General features: G+C 44.9%; 1 protein-coding gene across 1 annotated transcript; it reads right to left on the bottom strand.

The window, feature by feature from the left end:
* Nucleotides 1-353: 353 nt before the first annotated feature.
* LOC148436106 (protein S100-A1-like) lies at nt 354-6,196 on the bottom strand. Its single transcript, XM_088465286.1, has 3 exons — nt 6,119-6,196; nt 1,005-1,204; nt 354-533 (listed from the first exon to the last, which is right to left on the bottom strand). The coding sequence occupies exons 2-3, from the start codon at nt 1,143-1,145 to the stop codon at nt 390-392; spliced, it is 285 nt and encodes a 94-aa protein (XP_088321412.1). The 5' UTR covers nt 1,146-1,204; nt 6,119-6,196; the 3' UTR covers nt 354-389.
* Nucleotides 6,197-10,189: the final 3,993 nt, after the last annotated feature.

Below are 10,189 nucleotides of genomic sequence, written 5' to 3'. Positions count from 1 at the left end.
GCAGACGGACTAGTCCCTGTGTAGGTGACTAATTTAGGAGAGGGGGGAGGGGGAGGGAAAAAAAAAAAAAAAAAACACTGTTGCCATATAATTAAGACATTTTCCCTGTAACTAACCTGCAACTTTACCCATTACTTGGGGTCAGAGTCTGCTTAATTAATTTGTAAAGGAATATTATCTGCAGGATAACCACGCTCATTCCACACCCACAGTATATTCATTATCACACTAAAAATAACATACCCTTAATGCTCCACCCATACATCCTATAATCACTATTAACAGGCCGGCTTTTGTATCTTACAGGTAAAATATTAAATCATGAATAAAGACACCTCTGCAAGTCACAGAAACACTGTTATATTCTGTTTATTCAGCCACTGAGAACATCAGACAGGCGGCTGTCCAGGTTGGTTGTAAGCCACAAGCAAACTGGCCACCAGGGTCACGAACTCCTGCATGTCCACCTGTCCATCTCGGTTCTCATCCAGGTCTTCCATGATCTTGTTCACGTATGATGGGTCTTTCATGCCCTGTCAGAGGAAGGTAGATTGTTAGAACACACCAGGATGACCTTGAACATCTATGGATAAGTTTACCAAGCTACAATTCTACCAGGTACTGAAAGTTGCTGGAAGGATTCCTCATGCCTGTTAGATTTATATTCTATTGTGTACAATCAGGCTATAACCAGCTTATAGATTGGTGGGAAATACACGCATATATTATGTACAAGTCCTAAGGGAAGCAAAGGCTTCCAACACCAAACTCGTCTATAATCATCCAAAGCAGAGTAAAATTTTAGCACTGTGCTGCTCTACCAAGCACTGGTGCAGCCATGTTCCGGGACCCCAAAAGCAGGTCAGAATAGAATTAGCAGGCTATGCCACTAGGGTGATCCCAAAATCCCACAGTTGAGGCACCACTGCTTTATATGACTGACTACACATCCTAAGTGACCCCACTGGCATATGTGCCCCATGACCATAGAAGGGGTGTCTCACCTTTATAGAGTCCCCCAGCTGGTCCACTAGTAGATTCTTCAGCTCCCTCCTGCTCAGTGTGGCCGCATCACCCTCCTGTGTTGAGAACTTGCGGAAGGCTACAACCACTCGGTTGATGGCAGTTTCCAACTGTGTAGGCATCTCTAGGCAGTTGTGTCAGTTGGCAACAGTGGTTGGAGCTTAGCGTTGTGGTAGATTATCTAGAAGGAAAACATGTAATGAGACAGCTCTTATGAGGGATAAAAACTAAATTCACAAAGACCCAAGAATAGCAGGAGCTAGAACAGAGCTACAAAATGGATGAAGGTAGGAGATTAAGACAGGATAGTCTCAGTATAAGAATCATGGGACAGAGGAGATTAAGACAGGATAGTCTCAGTATAAGAATCATGGGACAGAGATGAGTCTCCATATAAGGAGGGAAGGATGGTCACACTGAGTGACATAGGAACTACAATAGTAACAAATCCTTGCACCTTTTTATTTCTCTCCAGTATTGGGGGTGTAATACAAAATATCATTAACATACAACTATAATACAAAATCTTCTAGTTTTTGAAGACATCATAGTGACTATAAACTCTACACAGTACATACAGTATAGCTCACAAGGCAAGATATTATATGGTACCACACCAAGGAATGTCCCCAGGTTACAGCCAATGTTACCCCTTTCTGTTATAAATGTATGTTTTATTATTCCTTGCGTGTACAAGTTCATGTATGTATACAGATGCAAGGATCACATGAGTAAGATAGTGAGTAGGTGTGATGTCAGTGTTTCCTGTGTGCACATGTCATATTGCATGCTAGGAGCAGAATAGCAGTGCACACATTTTTTGCAAGATATGCACATGCATGATTATATTCACTGCCATTAATGTTTTTTCTTCTTTTTTCAAAAAAAAAAAGCAATAAAGCATAATAGCAATATAGAGAGGGATAGCATTGTATATAGAATATAGAACACAGGAAGTATAGGGTTAATTGCAGGGATAATTGTATTTCAGGATAATAATGAGACTACTGGGTAAAGGCCCCCATACATCAGCAATCAATTGTGGCAATCCTGCAATTTGCAGATTGTATAAAAAAAACCTGCAATGTATGGGTGCAGATTGCTAGATTGGGAATTCCTAAAATCAGGCAATAAATCTTCAAATTGTTCAATTGTGGTTTCAGACTGCTGATGTATGGGCGCTTACTACCAATACATAGGAGGTTATACACTGAAGGACAAATGTATTGGAGGAGATTAAAGGGTTGGTACGGAAAGTCAGCTGTTTTGCATTGATCCCTAATAGAGAGGGAGTGTGATGTAGGAGATTACACAGATACATTTAGAACATTAGAGGCTAAATACATATTGCAGGGCAATATTGGACAGTGATGGGACACTAGGGCAAAGATTACATGGAGGACAGTGGTGCAGGTCAGAGAATAAAAATGAACATTAGGTCAGGGATTATATAGTAATTCACAGCTCAAATGTCATCTTCCACACATGGACCCATTTTTGACAGATCCAAACTAACCCTGCACAGGTGCCCCGACTACCCCCCATCCTGTGGTTTTGTATGCATCACTGTGCTGCCTTAAGCTGGCCACACACTAGACCAACTTGCATCCAACCAGCCCAACTTGTTGATTGGTTGGAATGAAAATCTGGTAATATATGGGACCAACTGATGATCAGCAATTTGTTCCTAAATGCCAGAAAACAGATGAAAATGGTTGTTCAGACAAGTTTGCTAAATGTTTGACCTAAACCATTTGTTTAAACAGTTTTGGTCAATTTTCCAGCATTTGGGAGCAAATTGCTGATTGTATACCTTACCAGATTTTCATTCCAACCAATCAACTAGTTGGCTGGTTGGACAGATAATCTTTAGATGTGTGGCCAGCTTTACTCAGTGTATCTGTCAATATCACTAGACTATAAGCCCCTAGGACGAGTAGCTCTAATTACTACAAAGAAAATACTCCGAGTTGTAATGTGAGGATGACAGAATTTTGAGCAATTGACACAACTACTTCCATCTTACCAATCCTGCACATAAGGACAAAACCTTTGTTGCTGGTTAGTGAATATTTAATCTAATGTTACAAAACTAAAAGGACATTACTGGATCATTACTGGAGCAGGTCTCTGTGCCACCCAGCCCCATCTCTGAAAACATGACATTGATCCAAAGGACTCCTAGAATCAGCTCTGGCAGCAGTGCCATTGGGCAGCAATAGTGCCACCCCCAGGGTTCTACACCCTGGGAGATTGCACCACTAATGCACTCCTAGTTACAGCCCTGACACCAATACCCCATAGGCAAACAGAGTGATTACATAATGGCATGGGTTAAACTTAGAGTCTGGGGGCTGGCTTGGGTAACACCATGTGGCTTAGTTTGCCCTATTAGGATAGGTATGTGTGTTTTAACTTGGAATGAGAGGCTGCTGGGCTGAGACAAAGCCTCTTGTTCCTGTCTTCCCACCCTCCCTCCCTATGTGGATTCAGTGGGATTGTCTGAGTTGGCTGTTTTTGTGATGGGAAAGAATGGCAGGTCGCCGCTTAGGGTGCAAATATCTTTGTTTGTAGTATTATAGTATTTGGGTGCGCTCACCCTCTTTGACTTGTTAAATTCGCTGGATCACCCTGCCGGGGATAGCGTCATCACCCTTCCTGGTGGGTAGTCATGTTAGAGGGTTGAGTGGATACCTTTTGTTGATAGTAGTTTAAGTTACCGGTTGCTCTGCACCATAGGCGGTGTACGCTTGGTATGCATGTCTGTGTGCTGTATGTTGCCGTCCTTTCTTTGCCACCATATATCCAATCAGTTTAGATTAATTTAATACTAATTAGATAATTTTAATAAATTACTAACTAATTATTCTGCCAAATCTCACGTCTCCGAGTCTTTATTTCATATAATTTATTAAGAAAGGTTTTATTGCATGGTATTACACAAGGCACCCCTCTGACGATAGGAAGATATATAAACATTCAATCTATCATAGCGAGTGACTGGCTCAGTGCTGCCACTACCCTGTATTGCAGGGAGCTCCTGGAAAACACCAGCAATGAGTAAGAGGTTCCTGTGCGCTGGCTGAATGAGGAATCTGCACTCAGTGCTGCCCCTCACCCTCCCACAGAGACCCCTAACATCCTATTTGGTGTATGAGCCACCATTGGTGTAAGTACAGGAATGTGCAGTTATTGCTCAGCAAGCAGAGATGTTGATTTTCCTTTCATCAGTGGGTTAATGATTTTATATCTATAAAACATACAAGTATTAGAAGTGAACCAATTTTCTATAGGAATGGGCTTTGGAAGATATGTCCTAGAGTGTCTATAGTTACACTAGGACAGGTCATCACTGTATATCTGTCCTGGTTATACAGGTTAGTGCTTCCTGCATGTGTTAGAGGTAACAATGGTTCATGCTAGAGATGAGCGGCTTCAGTTTTCAGAAAACTGAACCCACCTAAATTTTACATCTCCGAAGGGATCAGCGTCCTGTCTTACTGCACATACGAATGGGCCATACTATGTTGAACCTGCCAGTACTTGGTACCCATTATGTAACTATGACATTAACATCTGGCAGCCAACACCCAGATTCTAGAACAGGGGTAGGGAACTTTTTCATCTGAGGGCCATTTTAATATACATCACATTATTCAAGGGCCCGTGCAGGGTGCCAATTTAGGCACTCTACTAGCCAGATGAAACTAGCAGAAAAAAAAAGCTCAGAGAGCTTATTCCAGGGGTTGTGTGGCCCAAGGCCGGAGGTTCCCCACCCCTGTTCTAGAATATATGCAGGGTCCCTAAACAATAATCCTCATCTCATGTCAGGACCTGGTAACTGCAGTACATGGTGCCCAATTGTAAATTAAGAGATCTGGGTGTTTAGAAATGCTGGCTCCCCATATGAACTACATCTTATGAAGATTAATACAGGTAGATTACCTCTTTTCTGCAGAGGGCCATTTTTTGATACATATAACATTTGCAGGACTGATGCAGGCCACACCCCCTCCATGTGATGTCACACAGCCATAATCACTGGTGATTACAGCAATCCTAAAGGACGCTCCAGGCAGCACTGCTGAATAGATTCTGGCTGCAGGGTGCCATTCTAGGCACCCTGCTAGCCAGATGAGGCTAGCAGAAAAAAAATCTTGGGACTTAACCAGTCTTCCAGGAGCATTAGATAGATACACACAGATCACCACTAATACAGGACACAAGCATTACACAGGTTCTGTAACTAATTAAAGCCAGGTGAAATTGAGATTTGAATGCAGCCACAGTGTAAATCATAGGTGTCCTGAATTAAAGCAGTGTTATGGCAAGCCTATATTTATATATTACTGTACATTAGCCTCCTGTAATATGGAAGTGTAAGAACCACATCAGGCCACCAGCAAATCTGATTATAGATGGACCCAGATGTAGAAAACCAGGTCCCAACACAAAAGGATTTTAGCAGCTTACTATATGCAATGCCAGGCTTCTATAACAGCTCTGTGCTAGGGATCCAGGTGTAGCCCAGGTATATACTATATACCCAATGGTACAGCACCTGTGTCAGTGCAGCTCTATGTTAGGTAACCAGGTGTAGCCCAGGTATATATCTGATAGTACAGTACCTGTGTCACTGCAGCTATGTGCTATGGACCCAGGTATATACACCTGATGGTGCAGTACCTGCATCAGTGCAGCTGTGTGCTAGGGATCCAGGTGTAACCTAGATATGTACCTGATGGTGCAGTACCTGTGTCAGTGCAGCTCTGTGCTAGGGATCCAGGTGTAACCTAAATATGTACCTGATGGTGCAGTACCTGTGTCAGTGCAGCTCTGTGCTAGGGATCCAGGTGTAACCTAGATATGTACCTGATGGTGCAGTACCTGTGTCAGTGCAGCTCTGTGCTAGGGATCCAGGTGTAACCTAGATATGTACCTGATGGTGCAGTACCTGTGTCAGAGAAGCAGATACAAATGATTTCCTTGGTGGAGAAGATGATGAATAGGGAACCAGTGTATGAGGTATATACAAAGACATACAGTACACACAAAGCACCACAGATATAAGCCATACTACCAACACCATACTTACACAGATAGTACACCCAGCTTTCTCAGAGGTATGTGGGTGTAATGCCTTAGCCAGGCATATAAGTACTATCCTTAATTGGCTAATGGGATGCACATGTAATTAGCAGTAATTAGCACACATGCAGTAGTTCTATATACAAGAATAATGGGGGGTATCCACTTAGCGATTTAAACAACCGATTGCACGATAACGATGTCGTTATCGTGCAATCGCTTGCAAATTGCGAATGCATCGGACATGTTTTGGACGGAAGCGGCCCGCGATGCGCGTGCCCGCGGGTTGCTTCCGACAACCGACATCGCCCGTACATGCAGGTCAACCTGACGATCTCGTCAGGTTCAGCATGTGCGGTGATGAGGGATGTGACGGGACTGAACGAGTGGATTGTTCAGTCTAGGCACATCACTTGCTATACAAACGACAGCACGATTGCAATGTCGCAATCGTGCTCTCGTTTATATATTGCTAAGTGGATACCCCCCATAATAGTAATGTCCTCTCAACAGGAATAAAAATGGTGTTGCTATTTCTGGCCAAACACTGTCTCAGAAGCCATGGCAATACTTTGGTCACATGATCAGATTACAGGTCACATGGGCCACTTACTGGCCTTCACCGAACAGACCCAGACGTCATCAGTTTCTATCCACGTGGACATAGAGAGGGAATAGTGACCTGTGGTGAGTGACGTGAGCCACCGTGCCTGGAGTGTACAAATCTCTACTATCGGTGGCCAGATACTCCAGCTGAAACAAACTAACAGCGCTGTGAGGGCATGGAACCCCAGTTCCACCCTCTCCCTACATCACGTCCGGGTCCTTAGGATGCAGGGGAAATAGAATCAACCTTACTGGCAGCTCAGTGGGACTAATTCTTAGGTGAGAGTAAAGCAAAAAAGAGCAGTAACTTTGCCCCTTGGTAGCACCATGTTGCGCTGCAGGTATGGCAGTTATAAAATGTGCAGAGTTACATTTGGGAGGGAAGTGTCCAAACTGGAATTTAAATTACAGTGTAATATAAATCTGCCCGGTATTTGTGGGCTGCATGCACTTCATTGGAGCCTTTCCCTATTTACATCATGTATCTATATAATAACATTGAACACTGATAGAAACGATGTCATCACATCACTGGTGTATGCACGTCAGGTGTAATGTGCACGGCACTGGGACGGTGACCAGCAGCAACTTCATAGGACGCTGCAGTGAGTGACAGGGGATGCTGGTCCCAGTATACCTGATACTGGGAGGAGCACCCGGCATACAGCAGCAGTCCCAGCCCGGATCCCTGCCCCCAGCACCTGCGCAAGTCTCACGTCACAGCTAGCGAGGCATGGTGGCCCTGCATGCCCTGTACCCAATTTATGACCACACCAGTAACTATAGTACATAAACTAGGCTCTATGGCGATGAGAGTGTGAATTGCACGCTGCTGGGACCGCTATGGCGTCAATGCGGTTTTATGATAATAGTATCAGCCCTGGCGTACTAGCGTGCGTCTGAATGTGCAAGGACTGAGATGCCCACATTGAACAACGTTAGACACCACCAGCGGACGCACCATCAAAGCTTGCAAATTCAGATCCTCCGGCAGAGTATGGTCTCCAATCTGAGTGATTAAGTGTCTGAGTTCACAACCACTTCTGCCACTCACCCGCGGCACCCCCATAACACGCCCATCACACTTTGCGTGTCCGTGCATCTGCACAGCCACCGCCCAGAAGTGTCCAATACATTTCCTATACATTACTGAGACTGCGCCTGCAAATACCATCGGCCATTTGTGCAAATATCGGCATTGCGTGTGACTCAGAATCAGGCCCGATGGCTTTGACCCCAATAGATTTGTGTATGTCTGGGTCTCCACAGTAACAAAGGTTAAGTTACCAGGTAACAGCATTATGTCATCTGATAGAGCCACAGGTAGGGATGGCCATCTCAGGGCTAACCATCGATGATCACCTTCAATGGTACCATCAGTGATTACTATCAATGGCACAAAGCCATCTACAGTAAACCATCGACGCTTTGCACCCTTTGATGGCCACCACTATTGGGTGGCACAGTGGGAATTTGGGGTGAGGCTCAGCGGGCTGCCAGGGAGGGGCTAAGCTTTGTGTGAGAGGAAAAGTGAAAAAAACAATGACCACAAGGTGAGGGGTGTAATACTGCGGGGCCCATCATTCCATAGCAACACATTCACATAATCAGGATTGTTTACTCCTTGTGTCACAGAGTTGATGGTGAGCAGCCCATGTGACCTGTAATCTGGTCATGTGACTGAAATGCTTACATGGCTTCTGAGTTCAACCTATGTGCTCCGCAGACAGTGTGTGGCCATAAATAGGATTGTCTCCTTAATACTATTATTATGTATAAACTAGGGGTGTGCACCGGCCACTTTTCGTGTTTTGTGTTTTGGTTTTGGATCTGGATCTTTCTTCGTGTTTTGGATCTGGATTGGTTTTGCCAAAACCACCCTTCCGTGTTTTGGGTTCTGGGTTTTGTGTTTTGGATCTGTATTTTTTTTTTAAAAAGCATAAAAACAGCTAAAATCACAGAATTTGTTGGTTTCTCTGCTCCTATGCTATTATTAACCTCAATAACCTTAATTTCCACTCATTTCCAGTCTATTCTGAACACCTCACAATAGTGTTTTCATGTCCAAAAGGTTGCACCGAGGTAGCTGGATGACTATGCTAAGCGACACGAGTGGGCGGCACAAACACGTGACCCATCTAGGAGTGACACTGCAGTGGCAGACAGGATGGCAGTTAGAAAAACTAGGCCCCAAACTGTACATAATGCAAAGAAAAAAAAGAAGTGCAAGATGGAATTGTCCTTGGGCCCTCCCACCCACCCTTATGTTGTATAAACAGGACATGCACACTTTAACAAATCAATCATTTCAGCGCCAGGGTCTGCCACACAACTGTGGCTGAAATGATTGGTTCGTTTGGGCCCCCACAAAACAAGCTGGCAATTAATGTGTCCCTGCACAAACTGGCTCTACGGAGGCAAGATGTCATCCTCATCCTCCTCATCCACCGATTCCTCACCCTCTTCAGTGTGTACATCCTCATCCTCACAAAGTATTAACTCGTCCCCACTTGAATCCACCACCACAGGTCCCTCTGTACCTTCTGGAGGCTGGTCTGCCTGGAAGAGCTGATAATTCATTTTGATGAACATCATCTTCTCCACATTCTGTGGAAGCAACCTCCTACACCTTTCGCTGACAAGGTTCCCGGCTGCACTAAACACTCTTTCGGAGTACACACTGGAGGGGGGGCAACTCAGGTAAAATAGAGCCAGCTTGTACAGGGGCCTCCAAATTGCCTCTTTTTCCTGCCAGTACAGGTATGGACTGTCTGACATGCCTACTTGGATGCTGTCACCGATGTAATCCTCCACCATTCTGTCAATGGTGACAGTATCAAATGCAGTGACAGTAGACATGTCAGAAATTGTTGCCAGGTCCTTCAGTCCGGACCAGATGTCCAAACTTGGTCCTGCCTGCCCTGCATCACCGCCAGCGGGTTGCTTAGGATACCTAAGTTTTTTCCTGGCAGCCCCAGTTGCGGGAGAAAATGAAGAAGGAGCCGTTGACGTGTCACGTTCCGCTTCAGCTGACAGTGTGTTCACCAGCAGGTCTTTGCACCTCTGCAGGCTTGTGTCGGCCGGAAAGAGAGACACCACATAGGCTTTAAACCTAGGATCAAGCACGGTGGCCAAAATGTAGTGGTCTGATTTCAACAGATTGACCACCCTGGAATCCTGGCAAAGCGAATGAAGGGCTTCATCCACAAGTCCCACATGCCGAGCGGAATCGCTCCGTCTTAGCTCCTCCTTCACTTTCTCCAGCTGCTTCTGCAAAAGCCTGATGAGGGGAATGACCTGACTCAAGCTGGCTGTGTCTGAACTGACTTCACGTGTGGCAAGTTCGAAGGGCTGGAGAACCTTGCACAACACGGAAATCATTCTCCACTGCGCTTGAGTCAGGTGCATACCCCCTCCTTTGCCTATGTCATAGGTGGATGTATAGGCTTGTATGGCCTTTTGCTGCTCCTCC

Source organism: Taudactylus pleione, unplaced genomic scaffold (genome assembly GCF_031769625.1).
Source record: "Taudactylus pleione unplaced genomic scaffold, aTauple2 ptg001956l, whole genome shotgun sequence".
Classification (NCBI taxonomy): domain Eukaryota; kingdom Metazoa; phylum Chordata; class Amphibia; order Anura; family Myobatrachidae; genus Taudactylus; species Taudactylus pleione.
Note: the sequence above shows the minus strand (reverse complement) of the source record. Positions and strands in the feature narration are given on the sequence as shown.

Coding starts and splice junctions, on each gene's coding strand:
- LOC148436106 (XM_088465286.1), bottom strand. CDS start 1,145: ATGCCTACACAGTTGGAAACTGCCATCAACCGAGTGGTTGTAGCCTTC. Junction 534..1,004: donor AGCTGGGGGACTCTATAAAG/GTGAGACACCCC, acceptor TTCCTCTGACAG/GGCATGAAAGACCCATCATA.